Source organism: Varroa destructor, unplaced genomic scaffold, assembly GCF_002443255.2.
Source record: "Varroa destructor unplaced genomic scaffold, Vdes_3.0 BEIS01000002.1, whole genome shotgun sequence".
NCBI lineage: Eukaryota > Metazoa > Arthropoda > Arachnida > Mesostigmata > Varroidae > Varroa > Varroa destructor.
In genome coordinates this window covers 27,302,642-27,329,103 of record NW_019211455.1, presented here as the reverse complement: position 1 = coordinate 27,329,103, position 26,462 = coordinate 27,302,642, and the positions used below count along the sequence as shown (strand labels likewise).

General features: G+C 41.1%; 2 protein-coding genes across 15 annotated transcripts in view; one reads left to right on the top strand and one right to left on the bottom strand.

Annotated features, from left to right (window-relative positions):
* Nucleotides 1-16,566, top strand: part of LOC111244751 (kinesin-like protein KIF12) — a 48,208-nt gene extending 31,642 nt beyond the window's left edge. For 5 of the 6 annotated variants that reach the window (XM_022792134.2, XM_086979138.1, XM_022792135.2 and 2 more), the window contains 5 exons: nucleotides 2,138-2,254; nucleotides 2,943-3,064; nucleotides 3,372-3,479; nucleotides 3,906-4,029; nucleotides 4,464-6,206. In XM_022792134.2, coding sequence (XP_022647869.1) covers nucleotides 2,138-2,254; nucleotides 2,943-3,064; nucleotides 3,372-3,479; nucleotides 3,906-4,029; nucleotides 4,464-4,616 — 624 coding nt within the window. In that variant the 3' untranslated portion in view covers nucleotides 4,617-6,206. Of the gene's footprint in view, nucleotides 1-2,137; nucleotides 2,255-2,942; nucleotides 3,065-3,371; nucleotides 3,480-3,905; nucleotides 4,030-4,463; nucleotides 6,207-15,161 lie in introns of those variants that run through there. The other variant, XM_086979140.1, reaches the window with a different exon arrangement.
* Nucleotides 9,773-25,464, bottom strand: LOC111245293 (beta-1,4-glucuronyltransferase 1-like). 9 transcript variants are annotated; one of them, XM_086979145.1, is made up of 3 exons: nucleotides 24,137-25,048; nucleotides 13,990-14,126; nucleotides 9,773-12,977 (listed from the first exon to the last, which is right to left on the bottom strand). In XM_086979145.1, exons 2-3 carry the CDS (start codon nucleotides 14,000-14,002, stop codon nucleotides 11,590-11,592), a joined length of 1,401 nt encoding a protein of 466 aa, XP_086835271.1. In that variant the 5' UTR covers nucleotides 14,003-14,126; nucleotides 24,137-25,048; the 3' UTR covers nucleotides 9,773-11,589. The 9 variants fall into 9 exon arrangements, 6 of the variants coding, with proteins under 6 accessions (XP_086835271.1, XP_086835273.1, XP_086835270.1 ...); XM_086979147.1 differs by lacking the exon at nucleotides 13,990-14,126 and adding an exon at nucleotides 19,894-20,138 and having other exon boundaries at nucleotides 24,137-24,994; XM_086979144.1 differs by lacking the exon at nucleotides 24,137-25,048 and adding an exon at nucleotides 19,894-19,911.
* Between the last annotated feature and the right edge of the window lie 998 nt (nucleotides 25,465-26,462).

Here is a 26,462-nt window from a genome sequence, read left to right as displayed (position 1 = left end):
GTTTCTTGATTATTACTACTGGAGCCGGTATCTAGCACGGACTGAATTATCTTTTTATATCAGGCGACCAATTGGAAATGGTGGCACTTTCCGTGTGTCCGGAAGCCGCATTAAGATTCCCTCTTTTGATTCATCTCTCTTTGGGGGCTCTCAGCCAATGAAGTACGATGGCACAAGACGCTGGCTATAGTTAAGACGTAAATTTCCAATGTGGGAGCTTAAATAGCAGTCTGTGAAATTGCACTTTTTTGTGTGCATGTCGTATTTGAAAATGTATGTTAGTCCGGAGGACTACTGGTGCATTTAGGAATAACAACGGAAGGCGACTGAAGTGCATCCGCGAAGAAAAACGACTATTTTTAAGATGCCGTGCCTTCAACGCGTGATAAACATTACCGACAGCCCCTCAGTACCCGGCTCAAGTCATTAACTAGCGTATTACCACTGAACACTTGAATTAACCTTCAGTAAATATATGTATATAGTAGTCTCCAGAAGGCTAAACTGTAAGTAAGTAATCTTAAGTAAGACCTGTTGAGTTCACTTGTCTTTTTTAATATTCCGACACTAAGGCCACCTAATTAGTCTACGCCAGTAACTCGAACTTGCTTTAACCGTCTTGTCAGTGAAGCTACCCTGATAATGTTCGTGCCTGTTCTGTTACTACATGCTCAAAGTAACGGTGTTAAAAAGTAGCATACTATTATATACTGGGCAAGTGCCGATTTCGCTTAGCCAACCGACAACTACTAATGTTGCGGAAACTGGAATCAAAGAGGACGTTACATCGTCGCGGTGTTAGAGATTACGCATGATCTCGTTGACTCGCTACTTTTTACCCACCTGTAACGGATGCTAAAAAATGAGTGGATCTTTCGCGATAGAAGATCCCGTTTTTTAATGGATCACATAATGTTTACTGCTAGATGGCCGGACAATCAGGGTCGGGTTGATCTTAGTTGACCTCTCGTTATTTCTGAGCAACCTTACAATGCTAGATACATTCTGCTCATACATTCTGCCGTCCGTAACACTATTCGCAACATTGAATACAGAACTTGGATACAAGGTCCTGACAGTCCCGAATCTGTTAGCTAGAGCTTCTGTACCTTGACAGGATACGTCTTCGCTAGTCTCTGTGATCTCGTTGCCAGACTACACGCAATCACTGGTTCCCAGTAGATCAGTCGCTCTGTCCTAACTGTCTATCCGTCCATGCCCGAGATTCTCCATCACAAGTTACAGGAATAGGGATGTGTTTATCGCTACGGTTACGTTTTTCAACCTTCTCACACGTTACGCCATAGGAAGTACGAAGTTTTTAGTCACCTTTGGGGGTCTGCTATGCCGGACACTGGCACGACAGATAAGTGAGGCACCCATACAGAGATGTGTGAATAGACATTTACCTCCTCCAATCATATGGAAAAACTCGTTAAACTCGAAACTAGGATAAAAATCGGACAAATATAAGCTAAAAAGTACAAATATCACGATAGAATATGCGACTAACCGCTAAAAAATGAGTGTGCTTTGCCGATGACCATTTTGATGTTCCGTACGGACGCTCACGGTAGAACTTGAAGCACTGAAGATCATTTCGGTTTTATGCATTCACACATGTTGTTGTGATATATATATATATACAAGAGTGATCCGAAAGGTAATAATTAACCTGCTTTACCTGATTGCTAGTAATGATTTACAGCTTAAATGGCTGTATTTTTTGAAGACGACTCTCTAAGATGTTTTCGGTGAAGCAGAGTGTGGGAGACTGGAAGGAAGGTCGCCGTTTAGATCTCATATTTGGAATGATCATATCTTAATTTCAGTTCATTGATCTTTTTACCTCGCCAAAAATGAAGCAATATATGATGCCAAGGTAACTTCGGTGTTCAATGTATGGCATCCTGTTCTGAGGAAAGATGCTAAAATCTGATGAGACCGCCATTGCTATCCTCTGTAATATTTCTACATAGCATTTTTTCAATGGTTACGTAAACGAAAATTGTAGTGTTTTTACCATAGATAGAAGCTACTCTCGAGAGATGTCTGAATTGTTTTCATGTTAACGTTCGCATGATAGGGCACGTAATAACCCTATCATCTTCCACTCGTGTGCGTGCCTCTGACACAGGACCCACGAGAGCTGACCATTTTGTCGCTACGTCGTGAAGTGAAACTTCTACGCATGGAAAATGCCTATCTTAGGCAACAAATCAAGAATAACGCCGGCGCTGTCAAGCTTGACAAGGTACGTACACTTCAGCTGTCATTGACTTCTACCGCAATGTAATTCACCATCCCTGTATATATAAAATGTTATCCATTTTCAAATTATACCAGTACATGTAACACGCTAGCTCTGATTTCAGCCATGCCACGTATTGCTCTATGCATCGGGCAGGGGACCATGGAGACAGGTTTCTAAGCATTGACATGCACCCTAGGAGCTTTATCTGACATCAAATATAACAAGTGGAACTTTATGTCTAGCTGAATTTTTATAAAAGTAGGACAATTAGGTTAGGTTCCTAGCTAACGCCGTAAAAGTCATATAAGTTCAACAACTTGCTAACCTCACACGAGGGAGTATACAACCACCGCCACAAATAGTACTAATATCATTGAGCGTATGCGAGATACGTTTTTGCGGCTTTGCTTCGACACTGACAAGACTAGTTCAGCTCTAAAGATTACATGTAATACGGTAGGCTGCTGTAGAAAATTGAAGTTCATCCAATAACTATACACCGAAATAGATACTGACATCTGGTAATTTCATTGATTATATGACTACTTTGGAGTCTGGAAGGCGTACTTCTATTAGCAAGAAAAATACATAATACCCAAACGACCGGCCTATTATTCACCTGCGGCATGTCCTGTTAGTTCAGATCTTTTTAGTATCGCGTAGTAATAACACCTTCATGTTGCTCAAGGTGGTTTCAACTGCAGTTCTTCCTAAAACCCCAGACTCAGGCTTAGAAATTGACAATAGCGAGGATCCGATCAAGGATAGGCAAATGGTCACCAAGTACATGCAAGAAAATGAGGAACTCAGGTATTGCATTTGACGATGTTACTTATGTGATAACTTCTTACGTAGGACAAAGTTTGGCTACTTTGCGCATTAGAATGAAAAAGCATTCAACTTACTTACACAGTTGGGTATCTTTAATCTATTCTTTTTAATGTTGCAGTAATGATAGATCTTTTTTTAAATGTGCAGAGAAAATGTACTGTGCTGTTAAAGAGGTAGTAGATACCTTCGTCTGCTGCACTATCGAAGATGATTTAATTTCAATAGAATTTGATTGTTTTGATAGTTTTACCTGTTTACAGCTGGCTATTGCACATGTTTATTTTAGAGCGGAAAATGCTGAAATACATCGTATCAGAGAAATCTTGATTCGAGACCATGAGGCAGTCTGCCGAGAGAATGAACGCTTACAAAATAAACTGCGTGACCTGGAAATGTAAGCACAATTTGCCTTTAGCGAAAACGATGCTACTTATTTAACATAAATTTTAAACTAATTGCAATGACGAGAGTATGGGCCTCGAGTAAGTTGGACAGAACGCCCGGAAAATGTTTATCTAGCAAGCTATACCGCAATCTAGCTACTTTGCACCTTCAAATAACCTGACCGCTACTATAGCCGCTATTGACGTGAAAAAAAAATAAAATAAAACAACTATTAATTTAGTAGTAAATTAGCATGGTAGTAAAAGCGTTTTAGAATGTCTTGTAGTACCTTATGCGTGCTATACATAGTTATGCAATATATATATATATATATATATACGTTGTTTGATATGAAAGCTTCACACATATACAGCTCATGCTTATAGAGGGCTTGGACTTGACAACTGTGCACTTTCTACTCTATTCGCTCACTTAGCGCGGCGACAAATGGTGAAGGATTGAGTCCAGCCATGTTTGGAAGTACTCCGACACCGCCATTGGGCACACCTGCATCTGCCGGAAACGGCAGTTGGAGAACTCTGCATGAGCTCGCCAAACAGGTACGCTATAAGTAAACGAGAAGTTAAGCTAACGTTTTTTGCTATTTTCATATGAAGTACATCTATGACAATGTCAACATGTGCTTTCAACGATGGACGTGTACCATTTTTTCTTTATTCGTACACCTTTGTTAAAACCAGCTCCATAGTCTCTCTGTTTTAGGATAGGCCATCCATCGATCAGAGGGTTGGCTCCCATCTCCTAACACGGAACGAAGCCCGGGCATGCTCGGGTTCGAATCGAAATCTCCCTCATTTTGTTTCAAGCCTTTTCTACATATTAGTGACTTCTTAGTTTGAATTCACAATGCAATAATAGTTTAGGGTTTTTTTTTTTTATTTACGACTCTATTCGATATAGCCATTAAGGCCAGTGTTCTTATTTACTACCATTGAAGAAGCTGATTTTGCTTGTTTCAATGAGTGTATTTCAGCCGCTACCGAACAAAAATATGGATAAGGAGTTAAGAGAAATTCGCGATACGTTAGGCTCGTCTGATAGTGGCGGTTCGGGTAGGCGAAGTAGGCAGACCTCACAAGAACGACTCTTGCTAAGTCCGACCGTTACAAAAATTGGAAGATGCTAAGCTTCGCCAGGTGTATGAGGAAAGCCATCAGCGATTCGAACAAATTTAGCGAGAGTGGCAATAATAATAATAACGATCATATGATAAGAAAAAATGAGTAGGCAATGGTCGTTGTTGTTGTTTAATAGTACTGACATATGTGAGCGCGTTGTTTCGCGGCCGTTGTCAAATCAGAACCGTTAATATTCTGGATAGAACGGAAAGCCCAGCGTCGTCTATTACGTAAACGCAGTAAATCTCCGTACAGGTTTGAAGTAATATTGGGAAAAATTTTACTATATACCATATACTTACCTGCTCGAAATGGAAATCTAGTTACTAGGAACGACTAGTTCATCTTCTGCCCCGAGTTGCAACACAAGCAGTTACGGGTTTTACCCACTTTCCCGTTTCCCTTTATCAACCTGGCCTAATAGACCACATTGAAAGCTTTAGTAATTATTCTCCCGTCTGCTCTACCGATTGCCAGCTTGTAGCGAACCGTTGTTCAGAACAATGTAGCATATACATTAATGTCTTGCATAATATATGGCAGTATTTGTAAGGGTTCAACGCTAATGTGAACTATGTTTTTTCTTTCTTAAGTCTCAATGGAAATCAGACCTTACTGATCTGACTTACATACAAATCTGATTTACATAGAAAGTCGATAATTTAAACCGAAATTCGTTTAGTTTAACAACGGAGCTAACGTGAGGCGATAGCGTACATAAATGGTTTATTGGGAGCTCGTGTGGCTTGGAAAGGAACGGCAATTGGAGAAGAATTTCTACAGAAGCAAATAGCCATTGTAGTAAATGCTCCTTTTATATCTGATTTTACTCGAGCATATTATACATCTCTTTGACGTTATATATGCGTCGATCTCGTTCGGGTGTTATAGGCTACGATAGTGGGAGACTTTTAAAAATCCAAATCGCAAGTAACCATTATTACAATACATACGATAACGACGTATCGCTATCTAGAACAATAGCAACTCGACTGTCGAATACAATGGACTCTTGGTGGTACGAATAAACTACTGGTAATCCCCAAATACTATATACCACGTAACTAGAAGTTATAGACATGTTGATTAACAACAAAAGCTACAATGAAAAATGCTACACTGAATAGAACAACAATTATCGATAGAGATTTTTCAGTCTGGCTAGACCTACGAGTATCTCGCTTTTACGAGGACCATTCTTCAAACGTATGAAAGGAAAAGGCTATTCAAATACTGGAAATCGATCGGTGCTGAAAGACGGAGCTTTATTAGTCTGCTGAGATGTCTAAAATCGTGCGCAAATAGCTCATAACAATTGAGACACACAGAGAGGCACAAAGAGTTGCCCAACACGCACGCGTTGCCCCATGTGCATTGACTCTCATCTAAAACTGCAAATTTTCCCGCCGAGATGTGTAGCCGGCTGCCGGGGCCTAGCTCACGTTGGGACCGATAGGGGTCGCTGACGTCGATCTGCAACGAGTGGTCGATGATCCTTCGTTCTGGGCTAATAATGTTTCTTTTAGTTTTCTGATGTCCAGCGAAACTGTACATATCGTATATCGAGGAATAAATAAATCAGTAAAGTCCTGGTCGTAGATGGTGTTTTTTTCCTTATTTTAACGATGCTCATGTTACCAGAAAAGTTACCTAGTTATGTTCATTTGCCATGCTCTGCAATTGTGCGATATATCTAAGAAGAAGTTTCGTTTCAACGACAGTAGATGTAATAACCCCAAGTACCGGTGCTTATATAATATCGTTAATTAAGTGTATAACCTAAAATTATCTTCGAAGCTTCCGTTTTATCTAGAGTATAAATTGTATAAATATAAACCTAGAGTATAAATGCCTATAGTAAGAATAAGTATAACAACCTTAAATAGTTTGGCCTGATCAAGAAGTCCAGAAATAAGTATTATTTGTCCCTATCGAAGGTTTATTGTTCACGGTATATTGTATATTTTGCTTCTTTTCGGATACTATTCGTTGAGCTGTGAACTAATTAAAAAAATAGCAAAACTCAACATCGTACGATCTGGGGCCATATGTTTGCGTTCGCGTACCTATTTCGTCCCGTTTCTATATATATTTTATGCTGAATTCTTACTGACCCTGTTGAGTAAAGTGCCTTGGCTTAGGGACAGCAAAAAGATTATGTTCAAATCATAGAGAACGATTGCTCTTGGAAGCTAGAATATGGTTATATTTCGGTACATTTTACAGGCGTAAAATTGCTTGGCGTAAATGAAGGGTAAAATTGACGATACAATGCTAGACGAATCTTAATAATACATCGAATAAATTTCCGTAAGAGCACAAGAAGTCGGGTGAGGGCCTTTAAGTTAGGTTAGTTATTATTAGTAATAGGTTAAGTTAGGATAATGTCTTTCTTAAACAATAATCTTGAAAACTAAACGATTTTCTTCTATAAAAGCAGTCGAAACTTCTAACAGATTGGCCAGAGTCACTTCAGCCCCAAAGTGAGGAAAATATTTACATAAAATCGTTTTTTTTTTATTTAGAACTAATCTGAAACACGCTTAATTGATCATAATCAGCTCTCACTTTAATCTCGTTAACCACGAGATCTGCTAAACGTTTTCGTATCCTACAACAAGTTCCACTTGTTGCTAAGACATAGATGTACCTGCCGATATTACTTTCTCCATAAGCGTTCGCCCCTACGTACGAACTTACTTACCCAAGAAGCCCACGGAAACTTCATCAACGACAGTAACACCCGTCCGAAGAATAGCTATAAAGCTACGGAGCGTAGCTGCTACTGCATGGTCTGGCCTCAATGCTCACATGAACAATGAAACGCAGTAACAACCCGTGCCAACGTTTCTGATCCACAAACGACGCTCACAAGCAGTACTTGCTAACCAGGGAGGGCAAATGAAGACAATTACTGGTCTGCCAAATTGAATGATCGATTTGTGGCCTGATCTGTACATTATCGTAGATTGTATGAGCGAGACTTTCTAATGGCACCACTTGATGACAAGCATCTTTAACTAAATAATACCGATATTAGCAGCACATCAATGCCTATGTTATCCACAACATAATGATAATTTAATGGCCATAAATAAAGCTAGTTTACGATCTGTACTAATGGCAGAAGAAAAATATGAAGGGGATTTTTTCTACTTACTCAAATGGCGTACCCTTCTGTGGGCTCGCTACTATGGGGAATAAACAAACGGCAAAAGATACCGCTTCTTTAACCTGAAGTGGCAGACGTAAGCCTACGGGGCACGCGCCTTCGAAAAAATTTTATGAATAGTCCTAGGCCAGCATATCTGTCGATTTACATTTCTGTAGTGCCTAGGATCTTCAGAAGAACGCGTGCTTTGTTGAACAGAGCAATAAGGAAACAATTTTCATGATAACCATAATAAGCGGGTAATAATACCATTGGATGTTTATTCGAAGGCGTTTTCTAATTTTAATTCTATTACTTAGCTTTCCTTATCCACAAATACGGTCGTACAATAGAACCAGCCAACCCGTGCTAAAGACGTGGTAATACTGCTAACTGATTTGAACATTAACATGTCTCGTTATTACTACACGTATAGACAACAAGACACTTACGTTCACATCACTCAGGGGTGCCGTTGTTACTTTTTCGTGACTGCTGACCGAAATATCGACAATTCATCTAACTATTATTACTATTTTAGATCAGAAATTCTCGGTTAACTCTCCTTTAATCATCCACTCAATGATCTCGGTCCGACGATCTTCAGCATTCACCCTTATACCGTCTTGCACCCTAGTACTGAAATATAAAATAGAAAAACCGCCTCGTATTAAATAGTTTTGTGCTGCAAATCGTACTTTCCTGACTAGTAAGTTGGAACTGAACCGCGTTCGACGTCTAATTACCCTGTCAACGTAGCTATCTGAAGTTCTACGTACTTCGAAATAACTATCGACTTTCACATATATTTCCGAATGAAACAGGACATAAATCAAGCGAGAACTAATTGTACTGGTGATACGGACCTTCGTCACGCTATGCGTAAGCGTTCGGATGTCGACCATAAGTGCCACTGCGGAAGGCTGTAAGGTTACCATTGGCCCACGACTTTACCGGAAGTTGCTACAGCCAGGCTCAGACCAAATGCGGCCCCTATTGCTTCTGTATAATAGTAACAATAGCAGAACGACGCTAAAACCTCTCTGCTTTTTAGCTGTATTAAGAAAGAACTGTATCTATCAAATTTGCCTATTATATACCCTGGGGGCCGAGGCGTTACAGAGAACCATGGTCATGGCACACCGTTACCACACGATTTAGATCACACCTGTGACAACTGAACTTTACTGCTAGACGAGAGATGCAACAAAAGTTATTATGATACGAAGTCATCCGCACTAAGTTATATTCTGAGCAGTCAACAACAAATAGAAGCAAGTGCACACGGATCCCCGTGTTGCTCTGCCGTGCGCCATAGGGCAATTGGGCATTTTGTTATCCTTCGATTGGTTACTATGGAAGCACGATAGTACGAGCTGAGAGCGAAGTAAATAAGCTCCTCCTGGACTGGATCTGCAAATTCCTATAGCAGTTGAAGATCATAATATAACTTCGAGCAGTTACGAAGGTTACGGGTGAGCAGATGTGCATACCTCACCAGGTTCCTATGTGCGGAGCTACAGACAACTTGCAGCTTCAAAGGGATACACATACACTTGTGCGATATAATAATTAGGTTACCATTATGACGATATACATGTTGTTACGGCAAATAGCCACTTGTATAGGCTATACATCTACTTCGAAATTATACGCCGAGGAATTTGTGTGCTCGTTGAAGTCCAGTTTATATTTTCAGCCAAATTTTTGAACATACAGATCAGATGTTCGATAGACTTTAGGCACACTTAACAGGTCTAAAGTAATTGAAAGAAGCTTAGCGAGGTCTCTGTTTGACCTAAAGCTGGTTAAATGTCACCCGGCCTTTGTGTTCGCCTATCTCTATAATTGATCTTCGCTCATACTCCTACTCACAAATAGATTAATTTGTCATTTAGTCGTAACAGTTGGGTACTTGATCCATGCATTCGTGGCACATCATCAAACATGGCTGACCAGTACCAACTGAGCCGTGTAATTATATGCACATTTGAAAGAAAAACATTGGATATGTTCATATTACTTGAGTTATCCTTTATTACGGACGCTGGGTTTTCTCTTGTTTGCTAGTAGTAGTTTTATAGGTAGCTGGTGCTTATCTAAAAATAGCACATTTTTTCTTTGTGTATCTGTGGTTTCCTTTGTTCCTCCGCACCGAGCTCCAACTAGCTACTAACAGTATACCATCGACTAGACATAAAAAGATAATTATTGTATGCTTGGGATTGCTTCACCATGTTAACTTTGTTTACGTACGACAGCGTCTCACGTTTGAATGTGTCGTATGTTTCTTTCGATAGATGCATATCTCTGTGGCCCCATGGGGCGCCGCACATCACCAGCATCGTTTTGTTTGTTTTCAATTGTTTTCTACGGATAGATATCGTAATATCACAGAATGCCGTTACGTTTATGGTATCGCCATCTTCCTTTACTTGCTTCTTTGTCGTCTCGTTCACTTGGCTTCTATCAAATAATATGCGCCATATGCAGAAACTAAATCTAAAGAGTTACATATGTATGGATTACGTACATTGATATATATATATATATATATATATATATATATATATATATATATATACTTTATTTAAAGAATCTTCATATTGTCTTTCCTTTCTTTTTGATTTTGTTTGTGAGGTTACGTTCTACATCAGTGCTCTATTTACACCTTGGTCTCTGACTCATTTTGTTGTCCGTTAGTTGGTGGCGAAAATGATTATTGTTAATGTCCTTCAACATCGATGGACGTCTATCAACGGGAGATTGTTGCTTTTCACATAGAAAGAGTCTGTGTTTGTTTTTTGGTACATTTTACTGGTGTCTCTTTGTCTCTGCGCAGACACCGTGGGGTCCTCGAAAATCAGTTCCAGAACAAGCGTAGATGCATTCTCTGCCGGCATCTTGTCGGTTCGTCAATTGTATTTCGACTACTATAGCAATATAACATACAAAAAGTAAGAAGGCGGGAACTACTCCGCAATTGTTTACATCTGCAGACAGCACTGGCAGGTAGATTATCTTCAAATATCATATACGTTGAGAATCACCGTATAACTTATTCCCCGTTAGGATTTTTGTTTAGTTATCATACAAGTTACGACGCAGAGAACAAGACCCTCTACCACTTTCGCTGATATTCCCGTTTTGCTCCGCCTTTATAACACACATGCAATGTAATCTATAAACCACTATATATACATAGAGTGCATGATTCTAATGTATCGGTATTCTCGGGCAAACTTGAGTAGACTGTTTTTCGTAGTAGGCGTACGTTCATCTGCTGATAGAATAAAGTTAGATCTCTCTACAAGGCCACCTGAAGCACAAAAGTTGTACTTTAATGCAATTTAAGGGAAGATTAGCTATTGTTCGTGCTAGACAAGTTCTCATATGAATTAAAGAAGACCCTTTTTAAAGCCCGGAATCGACACTTTACGTTGTTGCCAGTCTTCAAATGACATCTGAAAAATTCGAGTGAGTTTTGCAAAACCCCAAAAATTTACCCCAAATTTTGTAGTGTTTACATATAAAAATGACCATCATGAATGGCATTTTTAATACAAATTTCAATCAAATAGGTGTGGCTGTTTAAGTACGGTATTAGCAACAACCTGGATTTAGATGGCACGCTATATATATACTGTCGAACTAAACAGGATATTGCGTCAACTTTTTACTGGTGCGTACATGAGTGCGTTACACGTCTGCGACGCACGAGATTTTTTTGGTTGGCATTTTTTGACGTGGTCATAGCGTAACAACGATATATCTGATTATTTCCTTTTACGTATGCGTGGCTTCGTTCCGAATCTCTATCTGTGAAGCATTTATATACATCGGTGAGGTTTGACACCGTTCGGATGTTTTGCCTTAATTCTTGACATGATCCTTTTGTACATAGCGTTGTTTTGCCGAACAAACTTCGATCGCCATGCGAGTTCCTCCTTAATGAGCTTCTTGATACCGGGCGCGTGACACAGGAACGCGTCGTTCAATACTTTAAAATCGTAGTCGATCAGGCAGAGCTCGAACATCTGCGACATTTTGTCGCGTTTGCCCTCCCAGCTGAGCTCTTCTGCGTAAAGAGGTTCATCGTTGGTACCGATATAGATGGGCTCCCAGGACGAGCGGTCCCTGCGCCGTTTCGTCGTTACAAACACAGATAACATCGATGCATTGTTCGGAGTAGTATTTATCCAACGATCTCGTAATGGAAAGTTCTGGCACTGGTCGCACACGAACCGATGAAAGAAGATCGCCTGTTTTTGCTTGTAGAGATCCTGAAGCTCACGCTTCTCTCGAGGCACTGGGTAGCCTTTCTCAATTTCGAAGATCGGCAACGTATAGACACTACGCGGAGCTGAATCGTTGCTGACCATCTGAATGAAGCGTGAAATGATATTTGCCGAAGGATAGAGTTCAATGTCGGAAGCGAGTACATATTTGGTTTGTGCTCGGAGGCGGGCAGCATTTCGCAATACGTTGATTGGATAAGTAAGATTTGCATCCTTGCGGTAATTGCCAGTATCGTGAGGTTGCAGATTTGTACAATTCACATCTTGAGATTGTACGTACTGCTTGGGATCGGTGGGTATGTTAGGCGGGACATGACTGCGATGGTAGACGACGTGAAAGGTCACATGGTTAGCTACACAGGGAGCGCATTTAAGCAGGTGAGCGATCTTGCGATTGACAATAGCCAAGTCACTTCCGGGCGCATACACCGAAATAGACACGGGCCCCTCCCAGCGTTTGCACAATTCTTCAACGTGCGGGAACAGAAACTCATGCGTTGCCTGCGTAGTATACGTTATGCTTTGATTGAATTCTGGCTGTTCGCCGTTCGCCTTGACGTAGTCGCCGAGTATGATGAACGAACCGCGATGCTCAAGTCGATATGCTGGGATTCTTTGTATGGCTAATGCGCCTATTTTCATCTTCGTGAGCACTGTAGAATCGCGAGGCTCCGTTGTTCGGGCAAGTTGTTTCTCGGCTGCGTCGTGCAGGCCGCTATTGTTCAGGACGACAATGCACGGCACGGATAGACCTCGTGAAGCGGTAAAACACATGAAGTTATACAACGCAAGCAGGATGTTGCATAGCATGATAATTTTACCTATAGATAGCCAAGAACCGAAGACCCGGATACTGGTCGAGCTTCCGAGTAGCATCTTGATACGGTCTGGTGAAATCGGACGCATGCTGCGCTTAATTCCTGAAAAATAAAAAATAGAAGAAAAAACTGTTGATAACTAATCTAGCTACTGTCTCGCAAAATGCAATAACAGAAATTGGAGACCTGGTGCAAGTTGTCATAATCTCACCAAGAACATATCTAGAGTTAGGTCATGTAGGTATGCACATGAGTCTTTCAGGTTTCGTCAAGAGGATCCACGGAATTTCTTAAAATACAGACTTACGGAAACGTGTTCCAAGTTTCTATACGCGCCGACCACTGACCAGTTGCCTGGTTATTTAATTTTACGTTATAAGCTCAATTACATGCTACTAAGAACGCTGCAAATTTATGTCAATACATATTTTAAATGAACATATGGTAACACATCTTTTACGTAGTTTTTCGAAACGACACAATTGCAATTGGAAACAGTTTTATCCTTCTTTTAAGATGTCGCTTAATTTTAAGTGAATACTGCGAGACATAGAACTTGATGAGGGGTAAGTTACAACGGCCAAGTTGTTACTAAATTCAGACTCAAGATAGAGGGCTGCATTGATTGTTTTATTTTCGGCGAACCAAAGTAACACCTGTCCCTGATATCTGTCGCGACAACTACCATCACTTTACGTTTTACTCTACTCGGCACTGGCACCGGTTTCGACTTTCCTCTAAAGCGACGCGATTTTCTCGCCTGGTCCCTCTCAGATTAGAAGTTAAGATTGAGCCATGTCTCGTCTATGGCGATCCCGTATTTCCGGCACGTTTTTGCTCACTGAAGTTTGGTGAATTGAACGAGGAACACACATTTCCACCTGGCCTGGAGTTAATGCCGAGTTGTTTTTGTTACACAATTTGCGCAGTTTCAATGCGATACGTTGCTTTGGCCGAGCGAAGCCCTTAGACTTCAAGCTCGATTTTGATGGAAAGCCTCATTGACTGCAGCATTCGCTCCACCTAAGTCCTTCACCAATTTTCAATCGATTCATGTTGCTCGGTCGCTTTTGAAATGCAAACATTCGATTTTTGAATTCAAAAAACATCTTACCTTGTGAACCCATTTTCTCTGAAGTAAACTCATCTGGGTCTCGTATTATTCTGTACGTGTAAGTCGACGGAAAGATTCTTTGGATCTCAATTCGTTCAAGCCGCGATACCCTCCTCTTTCATTCACTCGAAGCTGTCCTATATACCATGTACAAGAACGAAATTAGTGTTATAATGTTTACTGTCATAAGAGCATAGACGCATAAATTCTTTCCGTGGCTTTTAACGAAAATCTACGCCGGATCAGTGGCGGCGGAACCAGAAGTCGCTGCTACAAGCCAACCTACACACCCTGGTAATGTATAGGTTTAACGGTCAGGATAGCAGCAAGGAGAACCTAACGGGGAAGTCCATTAAGGCATCGATCGAACGGTTAAATTCGTCCGACCAAGCGTCTCGCATAGAAAATGTCGTCACCGGGCTGTGACAGTCGAATCGCATTAGAAAAGACGGTTATATTTATTTCTACAATATGAATTGCAATGCGTTACGCTGCCCCTGCCATGCTATAAACAAAAATGAAAAAATATAAATATATAAAGCCATATTAAATGTAGTGATGATACGCACAAGACTCGAGCATTAGGTGATATTAATATGAACTTCAGTGTGATACTAAAGCGACGATGAGTGAACAAACCGACAGGATTAGAGGTACACCTGTGTAAGCAGCTTAACCTTACAACCTTTAGGTAGCGTTCCCTATTCGCCAGTAGACTATAATGTATGCGTAAATAGCGCGAACACTAAATAATACGATATATAAACTATACAACCGTGTTATAGTTTCATCTTATGCATAAATGCGATGACGGAACGCAGTTGGTCCTTAACAACGTAAGCTAATATAGGCTGAGTTACAAAATAGGTCCGAGACTGCAGTGAACCATCGAATCACCGTTTCCACAAATTTAGGCAGAAGCTGCGCCCACTTGATACTACTAATAGCAAATATGCAATGCCCTAAACTATTGGAACTAAACAGATACAGTTTCATCATCAGACCAAACCGCAAACTCAAGTGAATTTCTATTTGGCTTGCAATCAATTTGTATCCGTATTTTTTTTTTTCGAATTGATAGGATGTCCTTGTAAACTCAAAGGTAAATGTTTTATCAAGGTCCAACTAGCCGAAGGCTAACAAACTCATAAATACGAATTAACTTATTTTAGGTCGAGAAGTTCTAACACGCTGCTGCTATAGGCCCGTAACGTTGGATGGTGCTCAGGGCAAACCTCCTCCGAGATGAACGAGTAAACTATCCGGATAACGATACCTACCTAGCACAGCAAACGCGCACATCTCAACGGTAGACTTGATTCGTCTCTCATAAAGACGTTTCATTTTTATGAATCCCTTGTATTGTCCTTTATCACTCGAGCTTTCTATCAACGAGATTCTCTCGACTTACCATTATACTGCTTTAACTTATACATGATTAAGGTTCTTCTAATCCCCGTAAATAAGTTCATGATGAGAACTTGTCACACATGTACTTAGGTGATTATTAGTACATTTCTCATTCGCAACATATTCCGCGGCGCCCCACAACGTAGCACTCGCTAAAATTCGGGCAGAAACGCCAACCGTGAGCGGTTTCAGCTCTAAAAACACGTATTTATTTATTGTAAGTGTTTGCAAGTCCGCTCGCCGTGACGCTATTTCGGTACTTCAACGGCATGACGTGCGATTATTTGAAAGGTATAAGATTATATAAATTTACTTTTGTTTGAGCTCAGCATGCTCCGATATTTACCTATAACCCATTCAGACGATTGTAATGAATTTAGGTAGATTCACGCTATTTGGTCACAGGAAAGTCGTCTTTCCAAGCGAAGATCAACGCCTCGATAGACAGCCACAAAAATGGAATTCTTTTTGCGTTCCGCGTCATCGTTTATACGCTGGCTGGTCGCATATTACATTACACAACAGTAAAAGAATGACCAAACCCAGTGGCGAAGATAGGAAATTTCTCAAATGAGAAAATGTTTCCGTATACCATGTGCCCATATTTATGATGACGTAAGTTAGCAGGTTTATTCTAGGACGAACGCAACGCGCTATAATTCAACGGGAATCGTCAGGTACAGAGTTCTACACGACATCTATTTGCTATTTGGGCTGTCCCATAAGAATGGGTATTTTATCGTCTTTAGTACCATAATCAGGTATCGGAACCTAAATATGCAACATCTTGTACGTGATTGGCGTTAGTAATATACAAAGAAGCGTTCGACTGTTACAAGAACGAGTAAGGACTTGAAAGGCATGCCCTTTTAGAAGAATAATCAGCTGCCTGTTGTACTTCTGATAACGGAATACTACACGATAAATCCATCAAGCAACGGTAAATCTTTCCAGGACATTTTTCCCTTTCTCTAAACTCTGTACCTTTTCGAGTTCGTTGAAACAGAAGGGTCATTCGTCAATTCGCGGACTATCTGAAGAAGTCTAGATACTTCACCCAATTCTAATTTTTGGGTTTGCCAAAGCCCGGGCCCCTCAACTATACGTAACAGCGCTGCTGTTAGAAGCTGATGTATCGCCCTCTTGTTTACCATAGCCACAACGGTTTTCAATGATCTCTCTTGGCGATGCGACTGTTTGCGATGATTAAGTCATAGCCATAGCGTGCGATCACTATTCTCATTTCATACCTGACTTGATCCTGCGCCAGTGTCCGGTACTACGTGCTGCAGCACCGTGTAGATACGAGCTAGGAAAAATGACTCATTACGTAACACACAATTAGAAATTATTACTTGTTGGCTGAATGTAAATGCAGTAATGGACACAACGGAGCGGTGGAAAGCGTCAAACTATTAGACGATAGGTAACTGTGTCACGAGGCACCATAAGGAACAACGCTGGAATCGACCGGATGTCTGCGATTAATGCGCGCCATCTTGGTGTCCAGAGCCTTATTGTTTCTACCGCTACCAGATCATATGTTTACTATTGAAGATGACAGAAATTCAGTAAAATTATATTTATTTTAATGCACACGCTGGTGACGATGACGAAATTCATACATACAATAATATCCCAATATTAGAGTCAGTGCATAGGGTGATTAAAGACGAACAGATGTCGCGCAATCGGAAATCTAGCAGTTGTCATATGAAAAATTTGCGTGTTACCAGTTGATCTATAAATGTTTAGAGAAAATTCTATCGCGCTGCGTCTGGATGACTCGGATAAGTGCGTTAGCGGTGAGTGAAGTCTGACATTTTGCCAATGTTTCGACAACATTTGCCATGTAGACTATCATTCTAACAACTATTACCTCGGTAACGCACACTATGAGTATCTGTCGTGCTTCTACCTTATACTTCAATCCGTTCATCTTTGAAACCGGAATATATCGAATAAGGTTATCTTTCTCTGCGTCTTTTTTTAGGCGCGTTGTTAGCTCTAGGGAAAGTAATACGTCAATCAGTCTCGCCTTCTAGATAATAAGTAATGCTACGCTAACATTTTATGTCATTATGTATATGTATATCGTTGATTGACACTATTTGAACGGAAGCATCAGTCTCTTCATAAAGACATACGTAAGCCGCCACTGATTAAAAATAAATTAATTTATGTCTAGTCATACTAGACGCAATGTATAAATTGCGCTCACCATCGTCTTTAGCTGTATGGATATGTTCATTACAGACCTTTCGTAGATAAACTATGGCCGCAACGAAACTAAACTGCCTACTATTAGAAGCTTTTTTTTCTCTTCTAATAAACACGTACGAAGCAATCAAATGTAAACCGAAAATGACACCATCCCACTCGACGCCCACAGTATCCTGCCCCCTAGTGTGTACAACTGTTATATGTTGTTATGCCCACAGTATCCTGCCCCCTAGTGTGTACAACTGTTATATGCTGTTATACAATGTCATCAAACCATCGCTGAACAGCGTTCCTACGTCAATCATATCAGATACCGACATGACACGATCCATAAACGACTGCAAACTGGCTACCTATTCCCCTAATATAACTCCGTTGTTTTGGCAGGGTACAAGCAGTTAGATTCGTACGAATCTGATCCTGTCATCTCTCCTGCAGTAGTTCCGAATTCAGCAGTCGTAAGAGATGCTGTTAACATCGAAGGATAATGTTGACACTTTCTGAGCCGTCGGCGTCCACTATCTACGCACATAGTGCTTATTGATCAGAGTAAATTCGACTCTCCTCTAACTGATTAATCTACAGATAACACGCTCGCTTACTCACTTGATCAGTTCTGGCGCAGTGGGCCCGGCAGAGGCCCGCGGTATATTTGACAGCGTCATAAGGCATACGACAAAAGACGTATCAACGAAATCAAGCAACGCGAAAGAGACATTCTTTTCTTCAAAAAAAAAAAAAAAATAATTTTTTTCTCGACGCAGCTGACAGCCGCGAGCAGCTGAATCTTATTGGTTCCTGTCGTCTCGATGGTACCGTCTGGTTTTGAGGATTAGGGGAAATGCGTGCAGTGGGCTCCATTGGAGGCTGTGTGGGATAAGCCACCAAGTCCGACACGCTCAGCATCCCTTGGCAACCCCTCGTAGGCAAGCCCTTGAACCATTTGATGACAAAGGAGACCGTTCGTGGTTTTTGCGAACGAGCTTGCCACCCGCCAGCTTGATGGACAATCTAACTGAAATAAAGGACACTTCATGGGGAGTAATCCGCGCGAGGGGAAGCAAGGATGTTCTAGCAGTGTACGGAATAGCAGACGAATGTTGTTGAAATTGCAAGAACCGAAACTTTCGGCCGTGAAGACATTTCTCCGTAGCGACGTGCAATATGTAGTATCGGAAACCCAACACGAATTCTAGTTACGTTGTATTTGTACAAGATAGAGTCGTATGACTAAATGCTACTTTTGTAAACTTGGGCATGTGTAAATTTTAATACGCACATTGGAAGGCATTGTGTGTCAGCTATTTGGTCGAATATCAAGAGACTCGAGGCTGTAGTCCTACGTTCGAGACATCTTAAATCATGTGACGTCTCTTGCATAACGTCCTGTGTCAGGTTGTTACCGAATTCGTATCCTTCATGCTTCTATAAACGGAGATGCCCAGTCGAACTGCTAGGATTGCTGTTCCCAATATTTTTTCATCAATAGTTCAATGTTGGTGATGCCACCTTCACGCTCGGTCTTTGCTGAGCTTCGCACTTTTTTCAGGTACCTTGAATGTGCGCCAAGACAGGCTGATATGGTGGCGCCTTGCAGAATTTGAAATGTCGGTTCATTCTACGGGACTGCAAACTTTGATATCTGCGCCTACGCTTCTCTACGCATGCTTCATGTAAGGGGAGTACATACCGCGCCAATATGATACGAGCTGATGCGAAAACTGCAGCTGCCGCGGAATATACTATCTTTTTTTACGGGTATTACCATTCTTCCTCGAAATTTTTTAAGATGAAGGAAAGGCGATATGGGCCTACTGATATCATGTCATACTCATCTTTAAACGTACAGTCAACGTACTATACTAATGTGCTTAGAACTAACTAGAAGGCGTTAACTGATCGTGAACAATTATACACACCAATTGAATTCCGATTATAATAGCGGATATCTAGAAAATTCCCATAATGTATATTCCAGCTAATTTACATCCGTTGGATTTTTCGATAGAGGATACCATTCAGGTTACCTTCATTTAGTACTGGTTTCGAACTTGATCCGACTTTATTTTGCATAATCCAACCCGCTGACCCAATAGTGGATATATGGGACTATTGCCGGTGTGAGATGCGTGTCGACAAAGGTATTTGATATAGCGTACTAAACTTGGCGCATAAAAGTTTGCCATGATGGGTATTCCAGATGGGCTGACGCTTTTAGAGTCTAGAAACAACTGTGTGTTTTCTTTTGTGATAAAAAAATAGAATTCTTACCATATCCGACACGCAGCTGGCCTGATTCAGCTTAATTGCAAGGACTTGTCAGCGCACGGAGCCGAACACATGCAATCTGGTGGGTTGTTACAGGAGAAAGAAGTATGATTATGTTTTACTATATTCATCGAATCTTTGATCTCATATCCGAGGACCTATAGCACCTCTGTGCCCTCCGGTTGATGGACAAACGCGTTATGACCCCACCCTCACCGGGACGGCGTACGAAGCGGGCAGAACGAAAACTGTTCACTCGAGAGTTAAACAAGAAAAAACAACAATTCTATTTAGACACAGAAACATACGTAATATATATAATAACAGCTATCGTGTGCGTTACCTAAAACCTGTGAATGGGACTATGCCACGGCAATGCACGAGAACTTCTGAAATAGCTTCGCATGACCGACAGCTGGCTTGGGCCTTCAACACGTTTTAACACGTTGCCTGCCAGTAACAAATGCATACATCTTACTTGGAATACCGCTAGTAGTCTGCTTCGTAGTGGATTAAACCTGAAAGACCCCTGTGGTTTTTAGTGCTTACGGCTGCTCTACTTCACGTGATTACTAGTTCTAAACCGTTCATTCATCTCACGCGGTTCCAATAAACCTTTATAGTTCCAGGTTAGCCTACAATAACTTCAGCATGCGTGGATAACACAGAGTGTTTCTGGCGGAAGGTCTCTTTTTATATTTTGAGGTTAGGCTACCACCTTCCACGCAGGCCATCTCGTAGACCAAATCCCTGCGCTTTTTACCGAGCTGACTTAAAATTATTGCTCGAGTATGAATAATGCGACCGTAAATTCTTTACATGTTTAGTAATAATTGGTACAAACCTTGGCTCACTATACCCACGTAAAAGCAGTGTTAGCATTAGCGGTAGCGTTGATCCATTATCCATAACGTACATACTTAACTGTATCTCACCGCCTTATTCAACGAACTCTGTCTAATTGCACGCTATGGTAAAGAAAAACCATAAAATTAGTAGTAACATTGATGGAATATCTGGCAGTCACTTCTTTTAAACCATACTAAACTTAAAAGGACACGGTTTCTGTCCATAGGCAAACAATAATCAGTCACAGATATTTGGCGGTTTTCATCGAAAGGGCTATGACTAACACGACTGCTGCATTCTGCATAAGATGATAACGTCAAAACAATGCAACGAACAGGAGAAAAATCTTTGATTAAAAAAAACAAAAAAGTTCAATCAGACCGTCTGTTTCCCCTCTGACATCTTCAGGTCGTTTTTCAACCTTAGACAAAAGCAAGAAATAGACAGCTAGCTTTTTAACTTGATTCAGGTAAAATGATGAAAGCGAAAGCAGCAGTGTTCAATTATGTCGCGATAAAGTTTAGAAATAGCAAAAACTTTATTTTCTTCGTTTCCTAAACGGGCTAAGCTATTTGCTGATAGGTTTACCCCATCAGTCAAAATATTCTAAATATAGTTTTGCCTTAGTCTTTAGGTTTATTGTGCATAGAGTTTACATAGCAGGTAAATCGTTACGCCTATATTATAGCCTCATTTAAAGCCTATCTGTGGAGTCCATTTATTATAAATTCAGTGGCACGTAATTCCGTTATGAATTTACCGTGTGTAAATAAAAGAGGCAAAACCATATTTTCGGTTTCATTATAGTAAACCACGCACTTTGGCTGTACTACACTAGTGACCTGCAAGCACTTTTTCCAGTATAAGTATTTTCGTATCTGAGCTATTGTCATTATGAACAATTCAATAGAAGGTTGAACGAAGAGTGGAAGATTCGTCTGAATTTCCAGAGCTCTTTGATCAGAAGTGATTCGCTGCTCCTGCGCTCCTACACGAAAGATTTTATAAAAACATCACTGGACGCTGGTGAGTAAAACCAACAAAATAGGGTTAATTATAAAATGTTTTTATTTGGATTTACGAAAAGGATTTTACGATATATGATTTCATTTATTTTCTCAACACTTTTAGGGGGCGTATATCGACAGCGATAATATCCCCCAGGACAGGAAGACCTCTCGGGGGTGTTGCATGCTTTCTTTTTTTCTGTTGACATTGAGTAGACGGCGACTTACATTCAATGCCAACCATTCAATGATGGGAAGGGTCGAAAAGCCATAAGAGAGAGAAAGTCAAGACACAAGATGAAACCGAAATCGCGTTGACGAAGGGGTTCCTACACATATGCGAATGTTCTCAATTTACATCGCTTATCGATTTTGTTGTCGCTCTGTTGATGCAAAAAATCAGTCAGCCTTTTTGTGTAACTGATAATCTTCTGTCGCCCGCGACACCCACGCCCATATGACGTGGCAAAAAAAGAACTTCACATTTTCAGTTTGCTTTCAGCCAGCCCTTCCGCCCTGCCATGACTAAAGCGGGATGAGTGAGAACCGAGTTCTAGGAAAACCATGTATGAGGGTCTTCTTCACGTCATTGGCGTCGTCGATCGGTTAGCCAGCCGTTCAGTCACGGTCCTTCTGTCAGCAAACCTTTTCTCTTCCGAAATTTTGTGCTCACATTTGACTGTTCTGTTCGTCCTCTTTCGGCCTTCTCACGCAGACTTTGAACCTCATTCCGCTCTGTGCCCTATGTTTAATTGTTTTTTGCGTCTCACGTCTGGTAGCGGCTTGGCTGTGTTCAATTTGTGTTTATTGATGATGTTGCTGCCGCTGCTGTTATCACCGATGACAGCAGTCGTCATGAACACAGGCCTCTTCATAACGGAAAAATGTCTTCAGAAGATTTAACAGCTCTGCTTACGTTTCTGTTCAGTGACGATACGAGTACGATGCTATACACTACGGTCAAATGTCATAGAAGTATTGGTTTACGCTTTTATGCAAGTGTCTCCTATGCGTCCTTTCTGCGTGTCTGACGTAACCCTACGGTCAGTTGCGAAAAGGCCAACGAAGAACAGATTGGGATTCGAGAAGATTTCGGTGAGCATCATGAGGTAATAACAACAGCTACCGTCCACAGTGGGTTGTTCATTCGTGGGTCAATCGAAAGATGTTTGACAGACTCAGATTTTTTTGTGCATTTCCAATCTTTTATTTTGGTATCGGATCACTGCCAGTAAATGAAAATTTGTATCGACTATGCATGGATGTAATGGGACTGTGTATCAGTCGGGCTCAGCTGTACGAGCATTTCTTAGAATTAGATCAGCGTTCAATCGGAACAACTTTGCCCCATCTCGTTCGTTCTGTACATCAGATTCTATAATACAGCACTTGAAAATTTCGACGACTCAATTTCTAACATTGTGACCAAAAAATCTCGTTTAGTCAGGTCTGTTCGTTCTGTTGCCGAATACGGAGTAAGACGCGCGAACAGCTTATTTTAGCCACCTATTTAGTTTTTAAACATAACTGTGACAAATGTTGGTCTGATGATGGAGGGCACTGCGTTTCGGAGATGTTACTGTTACAACAACGACGACGACGACGACGAATTTTGATTCGGAATGATTCCAGCAAAAACACGTTGTGCTTTTTGGTTCCTGTCATATCTACGACCCTGCTGTTGAAGCCACCTATCAATAAATGGGCAGTAAAAGTTCTTTACGTGAGCTTTTAGACAGCCACGTGCAGTGATTTACGTTTTATAAGTTTGTATTGGCAGTACTTCGAAATAAATATGTCCGAAAAGTAGATGCATTGCAGAAAGTCAAAACCGTTATAATGGAAAGGCTCGAAGCCACCAATACGTCCACCAGTCATAGGCCAGATGACGCTTTTCCACTTTGCCGAGCTCCTACGGTTTATGCAATGGCATCTACAAGATCGGTACCTTAGTTTAGGCGCTAACAAACTATTGGCGTTATGGCAGAAGCATGTATCGATAAATTTAGGCAGAAAAGCCCATTACCTCTGCTCGTACGGTTACACTAACCTTCCGTGGAAGTAAGTTTACTACTGATACTATTGTATCTCTGACCATGTTTAAATGCGTGTCAATTACGTAGAAGTGAATTGGCCGTCAGTCGTTCTCATCCATAAAATCCCTAACAAAATACAAAAACGTCTTTTAAACACGAATACTTCAAAATGACAGAAATACTGATATGAGAAAAAAGTCGTTAAGCAACTGCACCGAATTACCGCACCGAGGTATCAGCGAACAATTATAGTATATGTAAACTAAGAATAAGAAAATAAAAATGGTCTTCTCAATTCTCTCTCTTGTTCCCGTTTGCAGGTATTTATTTAAATAGATAATTACTTTCGCTTACCGGTTATTCAATTGTTACCGAATGTTAGGCGTGCTACGGGCAGCGAATGACACCTGTCATCGTGTCAAATGGTTATCTATTTTGAAGCTTAGGCGACACAGTAAAGTCTAGGCAAGGGTCACGTAAATCACGCTTGGGTCCTGCGTTTTCACTTTTACACCACGGGCGCTCGGTGACATCGCAATATACTACCATAGGCACTATGCTGGTCCTTATTGTTGCTGAATATATGTCATTCGATGAGACTTGGCCAAGCTTTGCAATGCTTTTCGCGGCTCCGCTGTCTACGCGACACTAAATATTTTCGTAAACAATACCGTTAGTTTCGTTCAGCGATGTTGTAGTCAACGTTACAACACCCACCGAAACTACCGGTTTCGAGTTCTACATCTTGCACCGCATTTGGGCGTTCCGTAAGATACTTTCGGGCCGATTTTCTGAAACCACGCCAGTCACTTGCTACAGAGATGTGCTGACAATGGTTGTATTATATAACAGCGAGCTCGCTCTTGGATCGGCACTTAGGTGATGTGATGTCACCCGCTACACTGGCCGCTATTCACAACAACTGATGCGGAATACCCTACCTGGATTAGTTTGAATTTTCCAGCCAGTGCAGGAAGGTAGCATTGCGCATATGATCGAAAATCACCGGAAATCAGATAACAATCGCCGGCTCTGTAGGAGGACATGAGGGCAGACAGGAAAGGAGCCACTCCTGACTCTTGCCACAATACGCCCTACGATGAACGCTCAGAGGGTGTGAAGAGGCGATGTCTGATTAGCAAAACCGGCCGACCCGGTCTGAGCGGGATCTGTGAGGCGATAGGCTGATGAAGACCATAACCAACAGATTCCGCTGTTGTTTTTATGATACGAGGTCTGTCTCTCTCCCTCTCTCCCTCTCTCCCTCTCTCTCTCTCTCTCTCTCTCTCATACAATTGTTTTAGCAGACATAGCGAGACTGCTCTACTAGCGCAGTAGCGACGTTACTGCGATGCCTGCCCGGCAGCAATGGCACCAGATTGACAGTAGAGTCGTCCATATACGATGGCGGTGAACGCGCGCGCTTCGCGAGCGGTTTTCTCGAAAAACGGTGCGCACAGTGTATAACAAAGAGAGAAATCAATAGCACACAATCAAGGTATTAACGATTTCTGCAAGCTTGCTGCTAATTTACTAGCAAAGGATTGGGGGAAAGATATCGCCAAGAAAGGCCAGAGAGAGGGTAGGGATAAACATATATAGACGGAAATAGAAATGCTTATAGTTATACCTATCTTTCGCCCACTCTACAGTCAGCGGTCATTAAATTAGAGGAGAATGGATCGAATAGATAGACGGAAATCTCAAATGGGTCGCGGGACAATGCCGTATTGTTTCTGAGGCATGGGCTTGTTACAGTAATCCCTGATATAGCTTATTTCAATAACTGTGTGCCTAAGGCAGTAGTAAATGATTGGGGCAACTGATAACGATCATTAGTAGTAAAACTATAACACATATAACAGCAACAGCCTCTGCCACCGCAAAGGAATCGAAAATATATTTTATTTAAATGAAAGTATGCAGGCTCATATCCAAATGACCTTAGTCAGAAGAACTCATTGACTATAGTAAGCATGCAAGAATGTATTCCATCTTGCAGCAGATTTATGGGATTCAGCAGACCATAAACTGTCACTGGATATACAATGCTGAGCGCATTTAGTTAGCGCTTCAACTACCGAAAGACGCTGAACGTGAAAAGCCAGAAGTCTCTAGTTTGAGCTCACGGATGCCGCATATCCCTTGGAATTGTAAAGTGTTCTTGTCTTAAGTATCTCATTCGCCTAACGCAGCTTTTCTGCCTACTCTCTAGTTGCCTACGGATCGTGTTGAAATCGAAATGTCGCTACCTGTATTGTAAGGATTAAACTTCAATATCGAGCGAAACGTAACTGTTAGAAGTTGTTTAAACGATTCAGAACTGCTTGTTGCTATATAGCATGTATCGAAGTTTCGGCCGATAATAGATGATTTTAAATTTATCACGTTTTTTTCACAGTAGTATATGGTTAGGTTTCATTATCCGGCTATATTTGTTAAAATTAAAGGACGCTGGCTACAGGACAATATTTAATAATAATAACTTGTCAACTCGTACCACCGTAATGTTAGAGAATGGTTAAGGCGAGGCCTGTTGAGGACGCGGCCCTTTAGAGAATCGAGTAATTTTTGCTAAACTAAAGTTGCCGGCAGCATTACCACTATACATGGTTCTTCGTAAGCGTAATTCTAATAACATATTGCTATTGCCACGCACGATGGCTTATTATATTAGTAA